The sequence below is a fragment of the Chelonia mydas genome, chromosome 4, assembly GCF_015237465.2.
Source record: "Chelonia mydas isolate rCheMyd1 chromosome 4, rCheMyd1.pri.v2, whole genome shotgun sequence".
NCBI lineage: Eukaryota > Metazoa > Chordata > Testudines > Cheloniidae > Chelonia > Chelonia mydas.
In genome coordinates this window covers 136,852,647-136,880,493 of record NC_057852.1, presented here as the reverse complement: position 1 = coordinate 136,880,493, position 27,847 = coordinate 136,852,647, and the positions used below count along the sequence as shown (strand labels likewise).

Below are 27,847 nucleotides of genomic sequence, written 5' to 3'. Positions count from 1 at the left end.
GTAGGGATAAAGTGAGAAAGGCCAAAAGCCATGCAGAGTTGGACCTTGCAAAGGGAATTAAAACCAATAGTAAAGGGTTCTATAGCCATATAAATAAGAAGAAAACAAAGAAAGAAAGAAAGAAGTGGGACCGCTAAACACTGAGGATGGAGTGGAGGTTAAGGATAATCTAGGCATGGCCCAATATCTAAACAAATACTTTGCCTCAGTCTTTAATAAGGCTAATGAGGATCTTAGGGATAATGGAAGCATGACAAATGGGAATGAGGATATGGAGGTAGATACTACCATATCTGAGGTAGAAGCGAAACTCGAACAGCTTAATGGGACTAAATCGGGGGGCCCAGATAATCTTCATCCAAGAATATTAAAGGAATTGGCACCCGAAATTGCAAGCCCATTAGCAAGAAATTTTAATGAATCTGTAAACTCAGGGGCTGTACCATATGACTGGAGAATTGCTAACATAGTTCCTATTTTTAAGAAAGGAAAAAAAAGTGATCCGAGTAACTACAGGCCTGTTAGTCTGACATCTGTAGTATGCAAGGTCTTGGAAAAAATTTTGAAGGAGGAAGTAGTTAAGGACATTGAGGTCAATGGTAAATGGGACAAAATACAACATGGTTTTACAACAGGTAGATTGTGCCAAACCAACCTGATCTGTTAATTTCTCAAAGAAGGAGATTTTTTAGACAAAGGAAATGCAGTGGATCTAATTTACCTAGATTTCAGTAAGGTGTCTGATACGGTGCCACATGGGGAATTATTAGTTAAATTGGAAAAGATGGGGATCAATATGAAAATTGAAAGGTGGTAAGGAATTGGTTAAAAGGGAGACTACAGCAGGTCATATTGAAAGGTGAACTATCAGACTGGAGGGAGGTTACCAGTGGAGTTCCTCAGGGATCGGTTTTGGGACCAATCTTATTTAATCTTTTTATTACTGACCTCGGCACAAAAAGTGGGAGTGTGCTAATAAAGTCTGTGGCTGATACAAAGCTGGGAGGTATTGCCAATTTAGAGAAGGACTGGGATATCATACAAGAGGATCTGGATGACCTCGTAAACTGGAGTAATAGTAATAGGATGAAATTTAATAGTGAGAAGTGTAAGGTCATGCACTTAGGGATTAATAAGAATTTAAGTTATAAGCTGGGGACGCATCAATTAGAAGTAACGGAGGAGGAGAAGGACCTTGGAGTATTGGTTGACCATAGGTTGACTATGAGCCGCCAATGTGATGTGGCTGTGAAAAAAGCTAATGCGGTCTTGGGATGCATCAGGAGAGGTATTTCCAGTAGAGATAAGGAGATGTTAGTACTGTTATACAAGGCACTGGTGAGACCTCATCTGGAATACTGTGTGCAGTTCTGGTCTCCCATTGTTTAAGAAGGATGAATTCAAACTTGAACAGGCACAGAGAAGGGCTATTAGGATGATCCAAGGAATGGAAAACCTGTCTTATGAAAGGAGACTCAAGGAGCTTGGCTTGTTTAGCCTAACCAAAAGAAAGTTGAGGGGAGATATGATTGCTCTCTATAAATATACCAGACGGACAAATACCGGAGAGGGAGAGGAATTATTTAAGCTCAGTACCAAAGTGGACACAAGAACAAATGGATATAAACTGTCCATCAGGAAGTTTAGACTTGAAATTAGACGAAGGTTTCTAACCATCAGAGGAGTGAAGTTCTGGAATAGCCTTCCAAGGGAAGCAGTGGGGGCAAAAGACCTATCTGGCTTCAAGATTAAACTCGATAACTTTATGGAGGAGATGGTATGATGGGATAACATGATTTTGGCAATTAATTGATCTTTAACTATTCATGGTAAATAGGCCCAATGGCCTGTGATGGGATGTTAGATGGGGTGGGATCTGAGTTACTACAGAGAATTCTTTCCTGGGTATCTGGCTGGTGAATCTTGCCCACATGCTCAGGGTTCAGCTGATCGCCATATTTGGGGTAGGGAAGGAATTTTCCTCCAGAGCAGATTGGAGGAGGCCCTGGAGGTTGTTCGCCTTCCTCTGTAGCATGGGGCACGGGTCACTTGCTGGACGATTCTCTGCACCTTGAAGTCTTTAAACCATGATTTGAGGACTTCAATAGCTCAGACATAGGTGAGAGGTTTATTGCAGGAGTGGGTGGGTGAGATTCTGTGGCCTGCATTGTGCAGGAGGTCAGACGAGATGATCATAATGGTCCCTTCTGACCTTAATATCTATGAGTCTGTGAACATCGTTCACCTGGGGACCTCAAAGAACTTTACAAATATTAATGAGTTATGCCTCACAACAGCCCCATGAGGCAAGTATCCCCATTTTACAGATGGAGAAACTGAAGAATCTGGAGGTTAAGTCACTTGCCCAACTTCACACTATTGAAGGAATCGGTGGTAGAGATGAGAACAGAATCCAGATCTCCCGGATCCCAGTCCTGGGCCTCGACCAGAAACCCATCCTTCTTCCCACAGATGAGACCTGCCCTGGACTGTCTATACAGTCAGTTTGAAGATGGCGACTAACCAATTGGTGTGTGTTGTACACCAAGAGTCTGATGGGACCACACACTGCCTGTTACCTGGCATTACCCTCTTCGGATTTGCAGGATACATCTCTTTCCGCGAAGCACAGTAGCACTTATCTATACACAATGATTTTTTTACCTGCAGGTTTTGAGCCGGGTTACCTGTTAGAGGATGAATAATTCAGTTAAGGACAGCACGATCCAAGGCTCTGGCCAACGTGGAGCCATTAAATGGAAAAATACTGGCCTGATCCTGAGGTCATTTAGCATGCAGAACTCCCACTGAAGTCAAGGAGAGCTTTGCACGTGAAAGGACTACAGTACAGGGCCTAAAAGGAAAAGGGGATTCTACTGCACCCATCATGAGATGGAAAAGGATTCTGACTGTTGAAATCCCTACCAGCCCCTTAGAACTATGTTTTCCCAAGTGTAGCAGAAGTAAGACGATCCATCAGGGCCTAAGACAGCTCTCAGATAGGTCCTCACAGTTCCCCCTGAAATCAATAGTCACCTCAAACCTGGGAGCAGAATTTGGTCCTTGACATGCGATGAGTAAAGACAGATCCCTATAACATTTCCTTCTTCTCCCAGTCAGGCCGCACAATGGTGTGCCAGGAAAACAGGATCAGCCACAGAACACACCTCTACCTCCAGAATCTCCCTCGGTTTCTACAAGTTACAAAACTTTGACCAGTGGTTAGGACTGGACTAGGCCTTCCCTCGATACTCCCCACACCCCCAAATATTTCAGGGCCAAATTCTGTTTGCCTGTCCATCACCAGGATTCCTCAGAGGAGGCTGGTCTCGGCTCCAGTTATGCTTTAACTATGGAGAGAAGAGAATTTTAGTACCTGAAGTACAAAAAAAAAAAAAAAAACCAAAAGCTGAATGAATGGAGGAAGAAACAGCTGCCAACATGCCATGAAGCGTTTCATGAGAGCGTTAATGGGCAGAAGTTTGGGGACTCCCCCTTGCCGGACACATATACGAAGGTACGTATTTTGCAAGAGCAGTGCATGGAGGGGAAGGGAAAGTTTGTGGGGAGCTGAAGTTAGTGCAATACATTGAGTGCCAACAGCCTTTACAGTTCTGCGGGGGCTCAATTTTCAGCTGGGGCAAATCTGGGGAACGTTTGCACCACTAGCTCTCAGCAAGCACAGGACGGCCGTGGAGAATTCTGGTCCGATAGAACTAAGGATTTAAGCCAATCCAATGGAACTCTCGGGGGCCTACAGGATTTTATTTGAAAATGGGATTAGCACGCTTCACTTTGGAAGTGGGTAAAGATCTGGGGGACGGGGCAGGAGAACAAAGGCAGGCTGAGGCAGTTTCCTTTGCTGCATGAATTACTTGACAACTTTGGCCAACAGACGTTCTATCTGCAGGTGCTACCTAAAGGCCCAACAGTGGAAGGGAGGAAGGGGGCTATTTTCCCTCGAGGACACACCCTTCGCCTTCCCCGGAGTGCTCACCTGCTTGTCTGATGGAAAGAGGGCTTCTCAGCCGGCTGTGTCTCCTTGGGCAAAACCGTGAGCGTTGAGACTTTCATGCCACTGGTCTGCAGCAAAGGGCAGGAGGACTGGGCTGCTGCCCGGCTGGTCACCGCAGGCACCCCACCAGTTGTAGGGCACACGATGGGGGAAGGGAAATTGAACTGCTGGGGGTTAGTCGCGGCCACAAGGGAAGGTGTGGAGAAGGCCAAGGGCTGGTTGCCATGCAAGAAAGGAAGCTCAACTAGCTGGTCCCCAGGGAGGTTAGCGGGCTGGAAGCCATGGGGAGCAGCTTCCTTGTGAAGGTCTTTGAAATTTAAGCCTCCCTGACCAGGCATTTCGGGTGACGTGGCCTGAATCGGGAGCACATCTGGTGGCTTTTCCACAAAGGGATTGTTTGGGGACGAGGGGCTGACTCTGGGGGTGAAAGGGTTGCCCAGGGTTGAAGTGTCAGCCTGCTCTCTGCTCTCCTCCCCGCTAACTGGCCTCCAGAATTCAGCCTTTTTGAAGTCTATCACTTGATCCACTGACCAGCTAAGCCGCTGACTCGACAATGGCTCGGGCCTGTCAGCTGAATAGCTACCCTGCTCTGACGCGCAGGTCAGGCTCTCTAACACTTCTGGGGTTTGAGGCTCCCGTTCAGCTGGCTGGGCTGGTGCTTTGCCAAGATGTCCCTGGTTATCTCCCTTCCCCGATTTAGGCCTTGGCTGCGAGGGATGCTCTTGCAGAGCTAACCTTTCAAGCTGGTCAGCTGGGCTGGGGCTTGGGTAGTGCGTAGCGGGCCACTGCTCCTCCACAGCTGTGCAGAACAGCACCGATTGGCTGGATTCTGGATCTCTGGGAGTATCGGGCTTTGAAGGAATCAGCTGCTCAGGGAGTATTTCTTTCCTCTCTGGGAACGCCGGTGCAGTCTCCGACAAGCCCCACCCGGCGCCGGAGCGTCGCTCGGTGAGCTGTTGTGACTGGGGGTGGAAACTTGGCTTTACCATTTCCAATTTGTTTGAGTCTTCTTCAGCATCTGACAGGCCTAATCTGTCTAGAGAGAATTTCGAAGGGCAAGTCTCGAACTGCTCAGCCCCAGTCTCCTCATTTATCTCTAGCAGGTTTTCCCCAGAAGAGGTGTCCCGTTTTGTGAACTCATTAGCTCTTGCCTTCAAATTAGCCACCCAGTCCTCTGTGGCAGAATCAGCATCTCCAGCAACCGAAGGGACGCAACTCGCTTTTGCTTCAATTATCGCTGCTCCCAACACAGGTGGGCTGGGAGCCACTGGGGAAACATTCTCTCGGCTTACATGGGTATACTGCGGCTGAACTGCCACCTTTGGGCCCTCCTCATTTTCACACTGATATTCGTTGCCTTGCTGGCTCATCTGTGTGTCCAAATTGGCCTCATCATCTTCCTCTCTGAAATCCCAGGGTGTGAACCATCTCGGAGGCTTTGGCGGCGGTGCCCCCATGGTTATCTCCAAACCAGCTGCCCCACTGCTCTCCTCCTCCCTCTCTGGGGTCTCAGTCCATACAGCAGAGGGGATCTGTCTCTCGTGAAAGTCAGAACCGAGTTTCATGCTGGCTTCATCTGCCTCCAATTGTGCACTAGTCTGAAGCCCACCTCCTGGTGGCTTTATATCAACCATCCCCTCTGTGTTACTAGAATCCTGACCATCACTGATGTCGAATACAGCTGATGGCTTCTCCGCCGCTTCCACTTTTGACACCAACAGTGATAGGGCAGCCTTATTCCGAGGAAGTACCTCACTGGGTTTCTCCAAGACTAAGTTGCTTTTGGTCAATAGGCCGGGGGCACTCACAGGGCTGCTTTCCTCTTCGAAGATGCCCTCGTCGGAAGGTGGACGTGGCCTGAACATGCTCTCCTGAATCTCGTGTTCCTTCTCGGCGACGGTTTGGTCACTTTCCCATAGACCGCCAATTGTTTCTGTGGCCGTGGTCGTCCATTCATCTTCCCCTGCACTATTGGGCTCCTCCTCACTGTATGCTACAGTCAGTTTTTCTACGTGCACAGTTTCGCTGTCCCATTTCTCTCTGGCACTATTTTGAGTAGTCAATGCTGCTGCATCCTCCTCCTTCCCCGAAGCTCCCAATGCAGACCAGGCTTGAGAGGTGCTAGTTTTCTCACTCTCCAACAGAGAGCCCAAATGATCCAACACACCATCTTCTCTCCGTGTAGCTTCCTGCACTGTTTTCAGTACATTTGGCTCCCTTTCTTTTAAGATTGTGACATCTGCCCAGGACCCTGGGCCTAGAGACACTTCATCAGCACCTTGTGGCTCAACCTTAGCTTTCTCAATCTGGTTTTCATGAACTAGTTCAGCTGGGCTTCCTGTTGGACTTGGATCATCGATGTAGGCCACGTCCTCCATAACTACAGAATTCAAAAGGCTTTCCTCCCGAATTTCTGGTTTGAGTCTACTCGTCGCAAAGGCATCAAAGGTGTCATCCCAGTCAAAGACAGGAGGAGTAGCAGGAGTCTGTTCTCGAGGAGGGCTGAGTCCTTGGGATGTGGGAGTGGCTTCTGGAATAGGGGCACCAGCGCTTTGGGTTGAAGACTCCTGCTGTGGTTTGTGAAGTCCTAGGGAGGCAGAGGGACTGTAATCCTCAGAGGAATAAAGGTGCCCAACGACCTCTTTGGTAGCATGCGACCCAGACTGGAAACTAGAGAAAAAGTGAGTAGGGGAAGGAGAGTTTAGTACCTGGTCAGCAAGGAGGTCCTCAAAGAAAGGGTTGCTGTGCAGGGAGTGGAGGAATGGGTTGGTAGGGGACAGGCATCCAAACTGACTTTCTTCAGCAGCAGTTAAAAGGTTAGTGCTTAGCATGCGAGCAGGATGGACTATAGCAGCAGGAGGACACTGGACAGGGGAACAAGGGGAAAAGTGAGAAGGTGCATCTGAGCTGGTTTCTACCTTAGGAGACACTTCCAGGCTGTGGAGGGAAGACAAAATAGTCCTCCTGGTTAATACTATGACAGCGCTTAAGTATATTCACCCCACCCCACCCCACCCACCCCACAAACACTTATGGTCAAAGCTGTGCAGTGCTGCAGGGATCACACATTCCTTCCTGTTAAGCAGAGCAATGATTAAGACAGAGATGCATGGATAGTGCATGCACTGGTATAAAGGAAAGGGAACCCCTTGTTTTAAGGCAGCTCTTGTGCTCCCCCCCCCCTGTTTCTTTACAACATACAGAATTCCTACTGCGCTGAACCAAATGACCTTGGAGGAACACAGAACTGGAGAGGAGCCCCAATTCAGCGCCTGTGGCCCAAACTCCCTGTTCATTGATTGATAACTTGTTCTGGATGACAATTTTCCAATTCTACCCATGCGAGTAGTCCCTTCTCACGTGAGTAGTCCCACTGAATTCAGGAGGGCTCCTGGAATGAGTAAGGCTGACTCACGTGAGTCAGGGTTGCAAGCCCAAGCCCTTAGTGACTTACTCCAGAGTCTGGTCGTTTGCTTGGTTTCACATCAGGTAAGCAGAGAGAGGCTCTCAAAATCCTCCCCTTCCCCTCCTCCCACAGAACCCCCTGAACACTGAAGTCAGCACAGGAACTGCAGTTATAGCTGAAGAGAAAACAAACGAACAGCAGGGGGCAGCATGTGGCCAGGGCACTGGGCTGGGAGTCAGGAGAGCTGGTTCTGTTCCTACCTCTGCCGCTGGTTCCTTGTGTGATCTTTGGGCAAGCTACTCCCATTCCATGTCTTCGAGGCAATGAGCTATCCCTTGTCCCACTCAACGGAAGCTGCAGGGATCTCAGCACCACCAAGAAACAGGCCATTAACCCCCCCGCGACTCAGTTTCCCTGGCTGTACCAATGGAGATGCAGATCCTTCCCCACCTTTACAACGGGTCAGAGGCTATCGTCCTCCTCCTTTCTGGAGTGTTGCCAGCTCAACTCAACCCATTTCACAAACCTCTGGAGTGGAGCCGCATGAGGCCCTGGGCAGCAGATCAGCAGGATTACCCCTGGGCTGAGACACAGAACTTAACGGACTTGCATGAGGTCACACGGGAGTCCCTGGTGCAGCCAGAAATTCCCATTCCCGGCCAGTACTTCAACCACAAGGCAATCCTTGCCCTCAAACCCTTTCCTCCAAGACTCAGCAGTCAGAAGCACAAGGGGGATAGCTGAATCTCCTTGCCCTGTACTCCCTACAGAGGCTACGGCTTTGGGGACACATTTATCCCAAAAGCCCCCCATTTCCAGCAGCACCGGGGGCAGCATCCTCCCAGCAGCTCCAGACTCTTGAGCAGTTAGAACAGAGAGGTAACCAACACACTCTGGTGGCAAGTTCCCTGCCCCAGATTTCAGATCATATGCCCTACAGCCAATCAGTGGGGTTTTTGCTCTCTGGCTCCTGCAAGGATCGTCCCCTGACAGCAGGTAGAGGGGTGGTTGGGGACAGACTATAAAGACGAGGGGAATCAAACAAATAGTATACAAATCATAAGCCGTCACGGTCACTTGTTTGGCACAGGAGCTGAATCAATGAGGACTTTCCAAAAAGATCATTTTTTTAAAAGGGGTCAGTGATCTGGTACCTAACGCTGTGCCCATCCCCAGCCTGCATAATTGTGTGATCATCCCGCTATCTTCCCAGCCTCCTTCCTATTGCTTGGCACACTCACTTAGTACAAACGAACTGAAGATGGTGACAGAGTCTCTGGAGCAGGGGCTGCTTCAGCACACCTAGGCCCTGATTCCTGCACAGACCTTTGGGCATTATGTTCTCCTCATAAGACCCGAATTCAGGGTCCTCGGGTGGGTGCCCTTGCAGGAGCCAATGGCATTGCTAATCTCTGAGTGGAGGGGAAAACATGTAGCTACCTGCTCTGCTTTCAGTTACCAGCCCTTGTCAGAGAGAAGAAACCACAAATGCTGGGCTCTTGGCAAGTCTGGTGCCTCCCAGAGAACCCTCCTCTTGCTTGAGCAGCTCTAAGGTAAAGTGGTCACGGAGGAGGGATTACTTTGAGATCCATTTCCTCCCCCCCAGCTTCTAAAAGCTAAGGGATCAGCTGAGACAGTAACTCAGCAGCCAATTCTAGGGCCTGCATTCAGCAAGCGGGCTGCATAGTGGCAAAGGCGAATGGCAACGGTCAGATGAAGACGGCATAAAGACCAGAGTCTCACGCACCAATGCGGGGTCCCTTCAGCAATCAGCCACTTGTCTTACCATTTGTTCTTCAGACTGAGGTTTCTCGGTCACTTCGTGGTTGGAACGCAGCATCCTCATATGGCCTCCTGCATTCCCTAGGAGAGCTGAATGGGCAGCACCTGACCTGGCTACAGACAATTACCCACCACCTCTGGGCTCAGAGCAGAGCAACTCAAGTAGCAGCAGTACCAGACCTCCTATGGGGCAGAATGATGCAGCGAATTACCATTCTGGGGAAGAGCCACACAGTAAAAAATCAGATTTTAGGGTGATCAGCCACAAGTGAAATATTGATGTCAATGACTTGGGCAAATCAAAGTTTGTGGAGGGGGAGGAAAAAGTCAAAAACCCGTATTATACTGTCAGTCTCTAGCCCAGTGGTTTTCAACCTGTGGTCCGTGGAGCAATGGGGGTCCACAGACTACATCTAAGATTTCCAAAGGGGTCTGCACCTCCAATTGAAATATTTTAGGGGTCTGCAAATGAAAAAAAGATCGAAAGCCACTGTTTATTCTATATACAGCCTTGTTCTCACTGATGTCACAGGATTGGGCCCTCACTAGTCACAGTAGCCACTAAGCAAGCGTCTCTCTGTGTGTAGCTAAAGTTCAGCTAGGAGGAAATGTAAAAAGCACCTTCTCTTCCATCCCCCTTCAGCCTTCTCTCACAGAGACCATTTACATAAGAACATGAGGCTGCATAACTTCACTGGAGCTTATAGGCACCACCTGACTTCTCGTGCCATCAAGGTATTTTAAAATAAATTTCCCATCAAAATTCTCTCTTCCCCTGCTCCCTTTTTTTGTGATTTATAAACTTCTCCATGAAGGCTGTAAACTAAGCTCGCTTCCTTAGTAAATTTCAGTCATCGTACGCCTCTAGGCCGATCTGGTACTGGCAGGTTATGGCCCAAAGCCAGCCGGTGCAATGTACGCCGGGAGAGTTCCAGAATAGGAAACGAACGCAGCATGGATGCATGTTTTCAAAACCAGAGCTATACATAAAAGTTTAGATGGAATGGGGGAAAGCAGCAGCAAAGGCCAAAATGCTGGCCTTACCAACCTCAGCAGAGCTGCTTTGGGAGGAACACAGCCAAGACAACTTAAAGAATCATAGCAGATTAGGGTTGGAAGAGACCTCAGGAGGTCAACTCAAAGCAGGACCAATCCCAGCTAAATGAATCTCTGAATTTTTGGGGGGGGCATTATTGTTACATATATATCATGCCACTTAGACTGAAAAAATAACAGCACCCCCGCCCTTTACTTTGTGTTTGACCCATTTTACCTTCTGGCTAGTCAGTTTCACCTGCTGTTTGTGGATTTGTCCTACTATGATCAAAAGAGAAACTGTTTTCCTTTTAAAAAAAAAAAAAAAAAAAAGTCATTTTGAGGCAAGGGGCAGAGTTTGGGGAAAAGTGCAGGGCCTGAAATTATATGTTACTTTTGCATAGTGGACTGCATTTCAAGTTGTCTGTGTCCCTGGAACAGGAGCGTAACATGAATTCATTTTTACATGACCCCATCAATTCTATTGATGGAGGAAAGGATCTGTCTATTCTTCCTCTTAACGGCAGCTCCAGCTACGATCCACACTAGACAATGAGAGCAGTCAAAGAAATGCAGTTCTGGTGAAACTTAAATGAGCCTTCCACTATCAGCATCTCCCCCCCCTCCCCACCCATTACTTATTTTTTAATCTGAAAGAATAGAAAGCTATCCAGGTGCAGTGTTGAAAATCAAGACCAGATTTCTTTACAATGAAACTAAGGACTCACTGGGACAGATAAAGCCTCTGAATTTCACACACGTGGTTTGTGTCCCAAGCCATAAGGCAGTCCCAGCCCGTGAACCTTCACTAAGATTGATGAATATGGCCCAACATAAACTTGACACTGAAACCAAACTTTGGGCACATTCTGTATTGTTCCAGGGTCCACTGCAACCATCCTTCACGGATGGAGCATTAATCGTCCTTGGGTGGAAGACAGAGTGCTGCTACAGGAAGGATATAATGGGCCAAACTCCATGGAAGCCAACGGCATTACATCAGGGAGCCATTTTATTGAATTATTCACAAGCCTTCTGTGGCACTCGGTACTGAAACATGCAAGTGTCTGACAGGTTTATGCTGGTAACACTGCTGTGCAGTAAGGAAGCATCATCCTCATCACCCCTGCTTTACAGATGGGAAACTCAGACAGATGACTTAAATTCCCCACTGCCTGGCACCTTGTGTTGCCATTCACATCTGTGCACAGCAAATGTAAAAATACCACCAGGGTGTGAGCAGAGAATTCGGATTTGGGACCATTTTACCTCCCCTTGGCACAGAGTAAGGGACCCCACAAAGGAACCAAGTGGTGGAGGCCCGGGATTATCCCACAGAAAGTCTGTGGAAAGGCCAGGAAGAGAACCCCGCTCTCCAGAGTTCTGGGGCTACAGCTTTAACCACAAGCCCATCCCCTGCACCCACAGAGCCACTGTCTTGTTTGTTTAATCGCCCCTAGTGCTGCAATTCCTGCCTCCAATCCACCTTCGCTCAGGGGGTTGTAAAGCACATCTGGATTTTTCTCTTGACTTTCCAGCTCTACAATTCTCCACGGCTAAATACCCCAGCAATCCCTGGCCCAGGGTATGCAGCATTGCACCTGCAGTGCTAGCTCTGAATTGGTTTCGGTATTTTTTGGCCAAGCAAAGCAAGGCCCTACATTCATCTTGACGGCATTTCTCCAGTCATACGTCTGTAATGCGACAACTTCAGAAAACCACATCCGAGCAATGGTAGAACGTCGGAGAACGTTCAAGGGAGCACCAGGCAGACCCCTGCTGATTTTGGAGGAAACTAAAAGAGCCTGAAATTAAGCCCATCATAAACTGCCCATTTTGTGATGCCGGCAGAGGAAGCTCTCTGGAGCCCTCTGGCTGCTATCTACACATCAGAGGCAGCAGCTTACAAGCATGGAGGGTGAGCGGCATACCCACACAAGGCCCTCCTCCCCATTCCAGCCAGGTGGCTCCAAAATCAACCCTCACCGCCCCCAATGCAGCTGCCCCACCCTCCCAGGCTCTTGTCCCCAGTCCCCAGCCAGGCCCCTCACACTCTGGCCAGCCCTACCTCCACCCCGACCTACATTTACACTTAAAAGGTTGAACCAGGCACAGAGCTTGGTCAACATGAGCAGCAAAGTGTGCAACCCTCTGCCATTAGCTACAAAAACCTGTACATTTCTCCCTGTGGATTGTGAGAACTATATTTCTGCTGGAAGAACAGGAGTTACTGGAAGCATAGCTATGTACACCCTTCCAGCCACTGTTCAGCCTCCTGACCTAGTCACCTTACGCTTGGCCACCCCAGTCTTTAGCGCTAAAGCCAAAATCCTTCCCACCCTGAAAATAAGACTGTGAACTGTCCCCAGCACCCAGGGCATCCTTCCAGCTCTCATCGACATAACTATGAAGGGATCCACTCCAGAACAGCATTTCTCGCTGTGGCCCAAGAGGATTGGGGGGGGGGGGCAGGGGGGCAAAGAAAAAAAAGCAAAGCCAATTTCAACAGATTTAAGAATACTGAAATGTCACATTTCTGCAGGATCTGGGACCAACTGTACTCCCTTCGAGATACACACAGAACCCCTGGCATTCAAAGGGGGTTACACACACACACACACACACACAATACTGGAGATCATACACGCATCTGACACTCAAATACTTGGCACTCCCTTAGCCTGCCGTGTCTTTGATCAGCAGGGGCAGCTCTCACCTCTGCTGGGTGTTCTCTAGTCCAAGGTACAAGCTTTTTTAGAAATGGTCACAGTCTTTAGAAATCCTCCAGAAAGCAGAATTCCTGCTTCTGTTTTACTCCTCTGAAATAAAGAAACTTTACACTAGGGGGAGTGCGTGCTCTGCATTGCCTCAATGGAAAGTAAACTCCCACTTTAGTTTAAAAAAACAAACAAACAAAAATATCCCCTTCTTCATTGTATTACTGAGGTCAAGGAGCGGTCCTGAAAACATAAGTGATGTTTGATGTATTAGGATCAGAGCTACACTCCCACCCTGCTCAGCAGAGCCCAACACCCAACGTTCCCATTCCCTAGGGAAGGTTCTAGGACTTCTTTGGCACCACGCCGCTGATGCACAGCATTTACAATGCTGCAAAATTGTCTCCACTGCTTTTACATCTGGAGGAGTTTAACTGACTTTATCTTGCTTTCACTTTTGTCAGTCTCCTCACCTCTCCCACATACATTCCATTTCTCTCCCTTGCTGGCAGCTGGCCCCATGCTTCCCTCTTCTGTCAGAAGAGTAGCCCTGGCTGGGAGTTTGAGTACGGCCCATGCATAACAGAGCGCTGTGCAGTCAGAGGTCTGATCAAAGAGCTGGGAGCCAGGAACTCCCAAGTTCTAACCCTAGCTCTGACACCAGCGACCCCTGTGATCTTGTCCGTGTCACTTTGCCACTCTGTGCCCCACATTTCCCATGTGAAACACTGTGATAATACTTGCCTATCCCACAGGGCTGCTGGGGGTTAGTAAATGAATGTTTGTAGAGAGTTCTGAAGAACAGGGCTGTAAGTATTCAGTGGGAGTTGATTTTTCTGCTACAGTGCTCTCCATAGTTGGGGATTGGTCCTGCTTTGAGCAGGGGGTTGGACTAGATGACCTCCTGAGGTCCCTTCCAACCCTGATATTCTATGATTCATAGACACTGCTTGGAGGCTCTTTCATATGAAGTTCTGGATGCTGAAAAGGAGAAGTGACCCCCTCTAGGGCTACACTACTCTACCCCCACCTCCTGTCTCCATTATTCAGATGGTCCACCCCTGTGATCAGTTACCACGCCTACCTCCACTGATGCACCTAGCTCCACCAGCAGCATGAAATGGACACGATCCTTGAGAGCATGGCTTCTGCCTACCAGTTCTGTACAGCATCAGTGAAAGTGACCAGAGTGATGTTAATTTCACGCTGGGGCAGCTGGCAAAGATCTGAGGGGCAGCCAAGGCTGCAGGCTCAGGGAGGTGACACTGCATAAGTGCAGGTTTCTACTCACATTCGGAAAAAAATACTTCACAACCAAAAGGGTTAAAACTTTTTTTTTTTTTTTTTTTTAAATAGTGCTGCATTGTGCAGGTCATTAACACCATCACCTTGCACTTAAAGCACATTGCAAATTGGCAGGATTGGAACACATTGTATTTTCGTCCCCCTTTTACAGGAGACAGACACAGAGGTTAACTGACCAGTAAAATGCATCGAGTCAGCACCATACATAGGGCTAGAACCCAAGAGTCCTGACCACCAGCTCCTTCTACAACTGCCACTCTCAGCCACACCTCTTTAAATATGGGAAGGAAGGAGCTGAACTCCCATTCTAGAAATTCTGCTCAATACCTGTTTTTGACGGCGGGGGGGGGAGAGCTTGTATGACGACCACTCCTGTCAACATCATAATCCAAACAGGGACTTCCCACCCCCCGGAACGTAAGGTGATAGAAGGATAGGTATTTGCCAGAGAACCCAAGAACCTGAAACTCCTCCTACAGCCTCTGAGGTGGGGTGGGGATTCAATTATTTTCTGCTCCTGTTTGAATTTAAAGAACAAAAACAAACAAAAAAATCTGTCATGTGGAGAGAAAAAAAAAAATCTTCCTACTTCCCTGATGTTAAATTTTTGTGCTCGCCCTCCCAGAGCAGTAAATGAAACACCCAGACTAAAAGACCTTTAAAAGCTTCAGAACTGAACTGAGCTAAAATCCTTTCACAGTAACTGTGACAGTGCTCGACTCTAAAAGAGTATGTCTCAACAAAGCCATGCTACGCCAGAGAGCTGTTCTCACAAAACTAGGAAGAGCAATAACCAGTATAGCACTTTTCAGTCCAAGGATCTCAAAGCTATTACCAAAGTTAATGGATCTCACATCCTTCCCACCCCCAGATTTACCCCACCTGCAAAATTGGGATAATAAGGCACAGAGAGGCCAAGTGCCCAGTCCTGCAACAAATCTGTGGCAAAGTTGGGAAAAGAACCCAGGAGACTTGGCTCTCAGTCCCTAGATCTAATCCCTGAACAACACACTCTTCACCACATGGGCACCAATTCAGCTAAAGCTTTACCTCCATTATCCCCCAAATATTTTTAGCTCTCAGTTAAGAGCTGCACAGCAAGAATCCAGAAAAAATATCAGCTGGGTCAGGCTGAGCATCCTTGACTTCAGTGCCTTTTAAAATATTGTACTGGTCTTTCTAACTAGACACCGGCAGCCCAATCACCCCAATTCTAACCAGCTTGGTACTGGAACAGGAAGTGGTTATGCTAGCTTCCTAGAAATCTGCCTGTAGGTTGTGTTCTCTTCACGATGCTCCCCGGGAAGTAAAGGTGTTTATCTGAGACCAACCATTCATAGGTGTAGCCAGCTATAAATTATTTCTCCTGGGGTTCAGAGGAGGAATAAAGGCTAAAGAAAACGTTTCCCATCAAATATTTAATCACAAACATTATGTACACACTTGATACTGGACTCTCCAGCATGCAAAATCCCTGTCCTTGCCACTGGAAATCCATGTACCTTGACAGGGATTGGACCACGGGGACGTACCTGGCTGGACATAGGGGAAATCTGGAAAAGCTTCCACTATCAATCCAAAAGGAAAGTGACAGGTGACAGCACAAACCCGTTCACCACACCCTTTCCCTAGAAGGCTCTGTAAGACCCTAATATTTTGGCGGCTCATGATTTTAGATCCTGAACATGACAACACTAGAAATTATTTAAGTGTCAAACTGAGATGGGGCCAGCAAGGTCTAGCAACACTAGTTCCTCGTTTGGCTCTGTTACAAAACCCTGCAAACCACACACACGGCTCGCTTACCTAACACACCTTCCTGTTGGCATTCACTTGTCCTCATTTGCCACACTCACTCACTGAGTCACTTTCATCCAGATCGCAGGCTCTTTGAGGCAAGAGCCGTCTCTGACTGGGAGAGGTGCTGTACAAACCCCAAAAGGGCGCCCAATCTGATTGGGGCACTTGGGCCCTCCTGCTGTACAAAAGGACTACCTATCTCCTTTTCCTAGCCGCCAGTCAATCCACTTCCTTTAGCTTCCCTCCTTAGACTTTAGGAGAAGAGCCAGTGTCCTGGTGTCAGATAGTTGGTCTAGCCTAAGTCTCCACTCTTTCTCTCTACTCCAATTCCAACACCTCAAGTCGTCAGACTCAGAAATAATAATAGCACTTAGCAGTTTATATACACCTCCCTTCATCTAAGGTGGAGGCATTATACTCATTTTAGCAATAAGGAAACTGAGGCTGTCATCAGGTGGCTTGCCCAAGGTCTCAGAGTGAGCCAGTGGCAGAGCAAATGACAAGGCCTGACAGTCTACAGCACCCACAGTCAGACGAGCTCCCAGCAATCCTGTTAAAAGCAACCATTTAACCACTGCCATACCCCTCTTGCTGCCTACCCTCCTCCAGAGCCTCTATTAAACTATTCAGTCTCCCCTTCGTGCATTCTTCCAAACCGCCCCTTCACCTGAAACTTCCTCATTGTCTGTCCATTGACCAAACTACCCCCACCATAAAACAACCCTCAAAGCCCCTTTGCTGACACCCAACAGGGCTTCCTTCACAGTCTATGGATGTTCTTCTATTACAGGCAAGCTACTGTCCGTGTCTTTAGATTGTAAGCTCCTTGCAGCAGGGACTAGGAGTTTCTCTAGGTCTGCAGACCACCGAGTACACAGTCAGAATTCAGTCAACAACAAACCTTCTCCCTTGAGTCTCTTGCTTGAGCAGTTACCAGGCAAGCTTTCACACCAGGGTTTGGATTTCCCTTCCCTAGCCCCACCCTCTTCCTCCCCCACTCACATTCTCATAGAATAGCCAACTGTAGAAAACATTCCAAGAAACGCATCCCAATTCTTCCTACCATATCAGCTATTTGTCAGACTATGATCTGAGGGTGTTAAGGACTATACAGGGCCCGGGAGGGACGGGGGGGCAGGGTGTCCATACATTTGCAGCAGCCTGGACTCACATGTCTGCACTGCTTTTTAAAACAGTGGCTCTCAACCTTTCCAGATTACTGTACCCCTCTTGGGACTCTCATTTGTCTTGCGTACCCCCAAGTTACACATCACTTAAAAACTACTTGCTTACAAAATCAGACATAAAAATACAAGTGTCCCAGCACACTAGTACTGAAAAACTGCTGACTTTCTCATTTTTACTATTTAATTATAAAATAAATCAACTGGAATATAAATATTGTACTTACATTTCAGTGTCCAGTATATAGAGGAGTATAAACAAGTCATTGTCTGTAAGAAATGTAAGTTTGTGCTGACTTCGCTAGTGCTTTTTATGCAGCCTGTTGTAAAGCTAGGCAAATATCTAGATGAGTTGATGCACCCCCTGGAAGACCTCTGCGTACCCCCAGAGGCATGCATACCCCTGGTTGAGAATCACTGTCTTAAAATACTTACTAACCCAGCTACTCCCATAAAAGGAACATACAGATCAATGAGCAAAAATAAATGAATAAATGTGGGGGGAAAGGAATCCACTGTCTGGCAGTATTTTGTATATCTTGGCCTCCCTCAATTAAAAAAAAAAAAAAAAAATACAAGCAACTCGAGTGCCTCATCTTGGGCCAACAGATAACCAGTGAGATTTCTCCTACAGTTCCCAGTCTGCTCTTCAGAGTAAATACAGCAACACTGCACTTCGTTCAACAAGCACTCACAACCCAGAGATTGCACCGTGCTTTGCAAAAGGAGGGTAAATCTGTATTAGAAGAGAAATAAAACCACATGCACATGGAAAAGCTGAGGCACAGAGGTCAAGGCTCAAATTCCAGCCATAATAGAAACAAAGATCAGGTGTTTTTCCCTCAAACAACAATGGGAAGAAATCGCCCCCCTGTGCTGCTGTGGGCATTAATGGAGTCAGAACTCTGCCAGCAGCACCCAGCCAGCACCATGGAGTACTCGAGGAAAACTAGCACTTTAAGGCCTTCGCTTCCTGCAGGGAGAGACCAGAGGCAGCAGTTATATACTTTCCCAGGGCCAGGCCAAGACCTCTGAGGCCACCTGGCCCAGCAGCCCCCCAAGGGTGTCAGTACCCTGGACTCTGAGCCGTGTTGCAGGGCTGGGGATGAGGGAAAGGACCGTAACTGGAGTGGGGATTAGTTACAGGCAGGTCTCCGGATCACCTTCACTGGCAAAGGCTTCAGAGCATACGCTGCACATCTGATCAATGGGATTTCTGCTCTCCCAACACACACCTGGAGGGACCCTCCCCTCCCGCCCCCTTGGGAGCAGCAGAGTGGGCACCCCAAAGGCCCCGCACCCGAGGGAGTCTTTCGTGTTTTAAACCTAAGGGGCGGGGAGGAAGAGAGTCCATGTAGAAGGGGTGAAACAAAAGTCAATCTAAGAGCTGCAACTACACTGCATACAATCTTAGGGCTCGCAGCCCCTTCTCCAAGGGGAGGCCTGAGAGTTAAGGGATCGGGGGGGGGGGGGGGCGATGCCCCCCCAGCTCGGTTCTCCTGTCGGGGGGCTGGAGCTCTCCTCCTCAGAGCAGCCGGGGAGCCCCCCCCACTTGATCGTCTCCCCAGGCCTGGACCTCTCCCATCCCCCTCACCTGCAGGGACTAGGCTAGGCCTGGCCGCAGGAAGGGCCCGAACGCAGAGTCAGCCAAGCCCCCAGGGGCACCCACCTCCGGCGCGGCGGCTACTCCGTGCGGTGGCTGGGGCAAGCTGGCGCCGATGCTTGGGGAGGACGGTGCCGGCTGGCCTAGCCCAGCCCAGCCCAGCCCTTCCCAGGCCGGCCCGGCAGGAAACAGGAAGTCAGCCGTGATTCATCCCTCACCCCTCTGCAGTTTCCTAGGCTGTGGGAAGGAGGCGGCCGGGGTGCAGGAGCCCTCCCGCTCGAACCTCCGCGACGGACTCCAGCCAGACCTCTGGGCAAGTCGCCTTGGCCCGAACGGAAAGGAGGAACCACTGAGCCGCAGTCCCCGACGCGACACACCTGGGGCCTGAACTTCAGGGGTGCCGAGCGCCCCCAGCTCCACCCGAGGCCGAGGGGCACTCCAGGTGATCAGCACTTCTGAAAACCAGGCCCCAGCTGTCTAACGGGGCACCCAAAACAGGGGTAGCCCCCCCACTCAGTGGCTACTCTTGAAAATCTGGCTGACTCCCCCACCTGTGAAGTGGGAGAGGCCACAACCAACTGCACACCTCCCAGGGATGTTGTAAGACTTTATTTCAGGACCGTTTCCATCATCTGCCCTGAAGCCATCTCCAGTGCTGGGGTAGTGACAGGTTTCACTGAAGTGGGATTGCATTCACAGACTTGCAGCGACAAGGGCCACTGGCTCAGCGAAACAATGGGGGCCCGATTCTCTACTGCCCTGCGTGGCATGATGTCACTTACCTCTGTGTCAAGTGAATGCAAGGTGGGTGCAAAATGCTACCTGGCAGCACTCCCCTCTCGCTCACCCGAGGTAGCATTTTACTCCCGATTTGCACAGGTTTAAATGGCTACAGAAGGTGCACGGCAGTGCTGAATCCAATACCTTAATATGTCCGGCTGAGCAGGTTGGTCAAGTTAGGTCAGGAGGGCCACAGAGCTGGCAGAAGTTGTGTGCAGCCGACTTCAAAGTGCACAGAGCTGCCACCAGCTATTAGTCAATAGCTCAGGGAGGTCTCCCTTTAGGCTAATTGAGTTTGTTTGTAGTTAGGGGGTTTTAAAGCCCTTTGAAGATATAAAGTGTTGTGTGTTTTTACCATAACCTCGCTTTATGGTTAATGGGTTGAGTGAGTTTCTATATTTGCAATTTGCCCCATTAATCCTATTTAACGACATATTTCACTATTCTATTGGCCCTTGGTCACTAAAATATACTCATTTGATCATTCCAACCCAGTGGTTTTCAACCCTGTGGTCCGCAGACCCCTGCTGGTCCACAGACTGTGTCAAACATTTCCAAAGGGGTCTGCACCTCCATTTGATATTTTTTAGGGGTCCCCATATGAAAAAAAAGGTTGAAAACCCCTGTTCTAACCCATGATGATCCTAGAAAAACGTGGGTGAATAGGTCTCAGGCCTGGACAAAAAGAAGGATTCTAGGTGGACTCCTCCTGAAGGTCGAGACAGCAGACTGGACTTCTACATAGAGTGCTTCCGCCAATGTGCACGGGCTGAAATTGTGGAAAAGCAGCATCACTTGCCCCACAACCTCAGCCGTGCAGAACACAATGCCATCCACAGCCTCAGAAACAACTCTGACATCATAATCAAAAAGGCTGACAAAGGAGGTGCTGTCGTCATCATGAATAGGTCGGAATATGAACAAGAGGCTGCTCGGCAGCTCTCCAACACCACTTTCTACAAGCCATTACCCTATGATCCCACTGAGAGTTACCAAAAGAAACTACAGCATTTGCTCAAGAAACTCCCTGAAAAAGCACAAGATCAAATCCGCACAGACACACCCCTGGAACCCCGACCTGGGATAGTCTATCTACTACCCAAGATCCATAAACCTGGAAATCCTGGGCGCCGTATCATCTCAGGCATTGGCACCCTGTCAGCAGGATTGTCTGGCTATGTAGACTCCCTCCTCAGGCCCTACGCTACCAGCACTCCCAGCTACCTTCGAGACACCACTGACTTCCTGAGGAAACCACAATCCATCGGTGATCTTCCTGATAACACCATCCTGGCCACTATGGATGTAGAAGCCCTCTACACCAACATTCCACACAAAGATGGACTACAAGCAGTCAAGAACACTATCCCCAATAACGTCACGGCTAACCTGGTGGCTGAACTTTGTGACTTTGTCCTTACCCATAACTATTTTACATTTGGGGACAATGTATACCTTCAAATCAGCGATACTGCTATGGGTACCCGCATGGCCCCAGAGTATGCCAACATTTTTATGGCTGACTTAGAACAATGTTTCCTCAGCTCTCGTCCCCTAACGCCCCTACTCTACTTGTGCTATATTGATGACATCTTCCTCATCTGGACCCACGGAAAAGAAGCCCTTGAGGAATTCCACCATGATTTCAACAATTTCCATCCCACCATCAACCTCAGCCTGGTCCAGTCCACACAAGAGATCCACTTCCTGAACACTATGGTGCTAATAAGCGATGGTCACATAATCAACACCCTATACCGGAAACCTACTGACCGCTATTCCTACCTACATGCCTCCAGCTTTCACCCTGACCACACCACATGATCCATTGTCTATAGCCAAGCTCTGCGATACAACCGCATTTGCTCCAACCCCTCAGACAGAGACAAAGACAAACACCTACAAGATCTCTATCAAGCATTCTTACAACTACAATACCCACCTGCGGAAGTGAAGAAACAGATTGATAGAGCCAGAAGAGTTCCCAGAAGTCACCTACTACAGGACAGGCCTAACAAAGAAAATAACAGAACGCCACTAGCCGTCACCTTCAGCCCCCAACTAAAGCCCCTCCAATGCATTATCAAGGATCTACAACCTATCCTGAAGGACGACCCATCACTCTCATAAATCTTGGGAGACAGGCCAGTCCTTGCTTACAGACAGCCCCCCAACCTGAAGCGAATACTCACCAGCAACCACATACCACACAACAGAACCACTAACCCAGGAAGCTATCCTTGCAACAAAGCCCGTTGCCAACTGTGCCCACATATCTATTCAGGGGACACCATCACAGGGCCTAATCACATCAGCCACACTATAAGAGGCTCGTTCACCTGCACGTCCACCAATGTGATATAAGCCATCATGTGCCAGCAATGCCCCTCTGCCATATACATTGGGCAAACTGGACAGTCTCTACGTAAAAGAATAAATGGACACAAATCAGATGTCAAGAATTATAACATTCATAAACCAGTCGGAGAACACTTCAATCTCTCTGGTCACTCAATTTCTGATCTCAAAGTGACTATCCTTCAACAAAAAAACTTCAAAAACTAATTCCAATTCAGCAGTCTCGCATTGGAATCGATTTGCAAATTGGATACAATTAACTTAGGCTTGAATAGAGACTGGGAATGGTTGATTCATTATAAAAAGTAACCTATTTCCCCTTGTTTATTCCTCCCCCCCCCACTGTTCCTCAGACGTTCTTGTTAAACCCTGGATTTGTGCTGGAAATGGCCCACCTTGATTACCATACACATTGTAAGGAGAGTGATCGCTTTAGATAAGCTATTACCAGCAGGAGAGTGGGGTGGAGGGAGAGAAAACCTTTTGTAGTGATAAACACCCATTTTTTCATGGTCTGTGTATATAAAAACATCTTCTGTATTTTCCACAGTATGCATCTGATGAAGTGAGCTGTAGCTCATGAAAGCTTATGCTCAAATAAATTGGTTAGTCTTTAAGGTGCCACAAGTACTCCTATTAATTGGAGGGTTTCCCCTATTTTTTGTCATCAGCAAAAATGACTAATCAAAAATCCTCCAGCCACTGTGCTTATTCCCCCAATTCCAAACTGCCCTTCCCACATGCCTTCCCGGCTCCCAACAGTACCCCACCCAGACACTGAAACCTCCAACCTCACCCCTGCCAACGTCTACCTGAGCCAAAAATAAGCTGCACACTGAAAATGGAAGGACATTGTACCTAGTTAATATTTAAACCTGACACAGAAGGACCCATTAGTGATTTCATTTTCTTATTGAATTCAATCAAACCTGAAAGTTTAAATTGATCTGCACCTGGCACAGAATTCCACAAGTGCTGCAGAAACTAGGTGCCGGTGAGTTCACAGGGTCTGGTGTGTTCCATTACCCAACGTAGAAGCCACCCACACTAACTACAAGGCCTTCACTTGTGACATTGTTAAGTTGCCTGTAATCAGGCAACTTAGCAATGGGCTCTTTACCCATGTTAAGTTCTACTTGCTTACTCAGTTGACCAGCTGGGGTTACTCGGCTTCAAAAAGAGGCAGCAGAAAGGAAGTCGCCATTCTAAGGGAGGCTTGGGTGGAGGTTTTCTTGCAGGAAGACACTGCTGCTGACTTGCTCAGTTGCTTCTGGGTTACTGAATGGAGAAGGGCTGCTGCTTGTGGTTCCTGAAGACCACATCAGAAGCGAAGCAGGAAGAGCTTGCCACTGACTTACCACACAGCCCCGGACACTTCACTAAACTTGCCTGCTTCAGTAGCCCAACTTGTAAAATGGGGCTAATGCTGCCCTACCCGTAGAGCACAGGGGCGTTAGCAAATTGGTCAGCACAGAGATATACAGTAAAACCACAGAGTTACGAACTCCAGAGTTACAAACTGACTGGTCAACCACCCACCCCATTTGGAACCGGAAGTATGCAATCAGGCGTGGCAGAATAAAAAACAACAACCCGCAAATACAATACAGAGATGTGTTAAACGTAAACTACTAAAAAATAGAGGGAAAGTTTAAAAAAAGATTTGACAAAGTAAGGAAATGGTTACTATGCTTGTTTCATTTAAATTAAGATGGTTAAAAGCAGCATTTTTCTTCTACACAGTAAAGTTTCAAAGCTGTATTAAGTCAATGTTCAGTTGTAAACTTTTGAAAGAACCACCAGAACATTTTGTTCAGAGTTACAAACAATCTCCATTCCTAAGGTGTTTGTAACTCTGAGGTTCTACTGTATAGTCAGCACAGAATTAGTGATCCAGAAGCAGAAAGTGAAATTAACTAAAAACTGACTAGTTTAGTTTCCCTCGCCAAGAGGAAAGAAATATAAGATGTGAACATACTGGGTAAAATTTTCAAAAGTCACCTAGCAGCCCAAGTCCCATTGACATTTAATAGGAGTTGAGATCTCAGGAAGTCCTTTAGTGGGTAAAACTCTTTCAAAAGTGCCCATCAAATACAGGAACTCCAAACTTAAAGTCGTCCTGGTTAACGTTTAGTTGCCGATCAATTAGGGAACATGCTTGTTTAAAGTTGTGCAATGCTCCCTTCTAACGTTGTTTGGCAGCCGCCTGCTTTGTCGCCTGCTCGCAGGAAGAGCAGCCGGTTGGAACTAGGGTGGACCGGCAGCCCCCCATCAGCTCCCCGCTCCCCTAAGTTCCCTGTGCGGCAGCTGCTCAGCAGGCTATCAGTTGCCGGCAGTTCAACTGTCCCTCCCTGCACTGCCATGTGCTGCTCCTGCTCTCTGCCTTGGAACTGCTCCCCAAGACTCCTGCTTGCTGTTGGGGGGTGGGGGAGGCGGAGGGCAAGAAGAGGAGGGCTAATGTCAGGGTGTCCCCCTCCCCTCCGCTTCTGCACCCTGCTTACCCCATCTTCCATAGAGCAGAGGGAGGACACGGAAGGAGGGAGCTGCTGCCTTAGGCAGCAGCTGCAGTCTGGTCTCAGCTTGCTGATCTAATTAACAAACCAGTGTACTTCTGACCCCACTCTTCATACTTAAAGGGGCAATGAGCATCTCTCTCTCTCACACACACACAGGGTGTGTGTCTCTGTCTGCCCTCCCTCCTTTCCGGCTGCCTTGTAGAGTGTGAGAGTTAACCCTTGAGGGCTCAGCCAATTGCTAGTTCATCATTTAGCAGTAAGGCATTCCCTGGGAAATATCCCACCCTCTGACTCCTCCTCAACCAAGCTTCACAATCATCACCACTGTGTACCAGTATTAAATTGTTTGTTTAAAACTGGTGAAAAAAGTTTCCCTGGAACCTAACCCCCTCATTTACATTAAGTCTTACTGGGAAATTAGATTCGCTTAACATCGTTCGCGTCAAGTCGCATTTTCAGGAACATAACTACAACGTTAAGTGAGGGGTTCCTGTAGCAAGCACTAAGATTGTAATTTGTAACATCCGACTTGATTGTCAGATGTAGCAAGCACTGAACCCTCCCTCTGCCCCAAACTGCCGTGGGAGCGATGCTCTGATAACGTAAGGTGGAAGTCCACGAGGTGAGGAATGTCTTTGAAAAGTGATTTTATTTTTTCCTTTTATAATTCCCCCCTTTAATCTGGTTCCATGTGTCCACGGCCTCCTGCAACTGTAGCATTTTCCACAGGGGTACAAGGGAAGAGTTATTTTTTCCCCTTAATAATGAGCATGCAAGGTAGCCATACTTTATCATCCTTGTTCAAGCTGCAGGAAGCTAAACCTGTTGCACTCTGATAACATTGTAAGAAACCCTTTTAGTATGTGAACCGATTGTTTCAGCACTCCAGGCCCTTACCTCAAACAAACCAGGGATTGTACCTCTTATGCAGCCCTAGACCAGCATTCTCAAAACACCCTTTTATTTTTTTTAAAAGCTTGAGTCTCCAAAGAGCAAACAAACTTTTCCTCCTGCTTCCACTCCAGGCAATGTTGCAAACCTAAACAAATTCTTAAGAACAGCATGATTCATGCAGAGCTAAAGGCACAGCGAGCCAAATGTACTTCAGAATTTATTTTCCTTGATGGACCAGGGATAAGCGACCAGTTCGAGTTACTGCATCCATCCTTTTTATTGAAGTCAGTGAACGCTGGGGTGGGGGGGTTCACTCCTGCAATATCAGCAGGAAGATGGGGCTGAAAATGGCAGACAAGAATGCACAGGTGATGGAACTAGGGGTACTCCTGCACCCCCCGGCTTTAAGTGGTTTCCATCAGACACAGGGTTTACAGTTTGGTTCAGTGGTTCTCAGCACCCCCACAAGAACTCAACCGTTAAGAAGAATGAAGAGGATGGGGGTGGGAATTGCATCTCCATGATAGAACCAGCATATAAGAGGCACAAAGTTGAAACAGTTTCATGTGCCACAGACTCCTGCACCTGTGTAGAGGATGAATAACCACGCTATGCTAGAGCAATTAGAGATGCATAAGCAGGAGGAAAGAGGGAAACAGCAGAGCTGGGATTAGCCACTTCAAAAGGGTTCACTCACATTACCCAGTGTTACCCACCTACCACCCTCCTGGGGCTTGGGCAGCACAGTGCCACCCTGAATCAAAGATCAGGGAGGCATCCTCCTTTGTAAGCAATGCACCTGTCACTAGCTATGTTGATCCCCCAGATCCCAACTGGGTGCAACAGGAAGTACAAAGGGAGCGTTAGCTACCTAGGCATAATATTTTATAGCACTTTCCCACCAAGGATTTCAAATATGCTTTGTGAACATTACGGAGTTAAACCTCCATCCCGGAGAGAACCGTATCATCCCAAAGGCCCAGAAGGGGGACCTGCCTTGCCTGAGCTCACACAGTGGATCTGTGGCAGAAGCAAGAATAGAACCCGGGGCTCCTGACTCCCAGTCCTGTGCTTTAGCCACAAGACCAGCTTCCCCCTGCAGGAGACGCCGACAGATATTTATACCCCCTTAGAAGTATTTTTTCCTACCACAGCATGGCTAGAAAATAGGTTTGGAAAGTGCGTCTAATTTGGGATCACAGCTCCATTTACACTGTAGAGCAACGTCACAACAGCACAGCTTTCTAGCTTGTATCTTGGGGCAGCTTGGTTAAAGAGCTACAGTGGCCTCTGAAGTGTGACTGTAGGGAGCAGTTCAGCATAGTCCATAATCCTGGTTCTACTGACCTGGGTTTCTGAGAAGGTTCTTTGGTGTCCTTGGATCCAAACCAGCTGCTGCTCTTACTCTTCTCGTCTCCAGCAGCTGTTACTTGCGGAGATATGGTCAGGGATGATCCCAGCTTCTCCCCCAAGCTCTTGTTCCCTGCATCACCTTTAGTGCCCCCATGGTGGAAGAGGCCAACCTTGGACTTCTTGTCTTCCTTTCTGGTTTCCTCATGGGATTTGTCTTTCGTCACCTCCATGGAGAAGACCATCGGTGTTGCGATCTGCACAGGTTTGGTCTCTAAGCGGCTGCCTTCTTCCAACTTGGCTCTACCTAGGTGGTTGCTGAGGGTTACAGCTTTGGTTGAGACCTTGTTCTCCTCTTGTACTGCTAAGCTGGGAGGAGAGGGAAGGAATCTGGGCTCTTCTTTCTGCTGCCTGACTCCCCATGGCAGGTCTTCAGAGTCAGGAGGAGGGAAGCCAGCATGGAAACCTTCCTCAGACTTTCTGGCGATATTCTGTAGAGGCAGGGACAGCGGCAAGGAGCTCGGTAGGCCAGACATCGGGCTCTTTGGTGCAGGTTCATCACTGTAAACATGGCTTCCATTGACACAGAGAGAGGATCTGGAGACAGGGTCATCCTTTGGCTTCGGACTTTGGATTGCTTTCGGCTCAGCTACCACGTTAACCTGGGAGATCTCATCACTGAATGCTCTCTTGTGGGTTAATTTTGGCGAAGGCAGATAGTCTTTAACTAGAAGGAGGAAAAAGCAGCATCAAATGAGACCATCTGCCTTGACCCCACATATTTCACACAGCAACACTGCCTTCTACCACCTGCCAATGCTGAAGGTATCACTGAAACTGCTCCAACTCCCACCCTCACAACCTCAGCTGTGGCTTCTCCCGATCATATAATGTAATTATAATAAATCCTGAGACAAGGGCATGAGCACATTGCTATAGAAGTCTCACCAAGAGTAGCAATATGATCTCACTGAAGGATCAAGGGAGGAGGAAAGGAGGATAAAACCTTCCTTTAAAATAAATCTGAAAGTTAGTAATAGAGGCAAGAAACTATCTGAAAAGATCTTAGCAGTATGTGGATTTGTGCGGAAGCATCGCTTAA

At 48.2% G+C, this 27,847-nt stretch overlaps 1 protein-coding gene across 8 annotated transcripts in view; it reads right to left on the bottom strand.

Moving 5' to 3' along the window:
• The window catches only part of RAB11FIP5 (RAB11 family interacting protein 5), a 126,326-nt gene that overhangs the window by 15,282 nt on the left and 83,197 nt on the right, over positions 1–27,847 (bottom strand). For 3 of the 8 annotated variants that reach the window (XM_043544943.1, XM_043544941.1, XM_043544942.1), the window contains 2 exons: positions 26,743–27,472; positions 3,998–6,952 (listed from right to left, as the gene is read on the bottom strand). In XM_043544943.1, the coding sequence (XP_043400878.1) occupies positions 3,998–6,952; positions 26,743–27,472 (3,685 nt within the window). Of the gene's footprint in view, positions 1–3,997; positions 6,953–9,207; positions 9,387–26,742; positions 27,473–27,847 lie in introns of those variants that run through there. The other 5 variants (XM_037898390.2, XR_006290282.1, XM_037898386.2 and 2 more) reach the window with 5 other exon arrangements.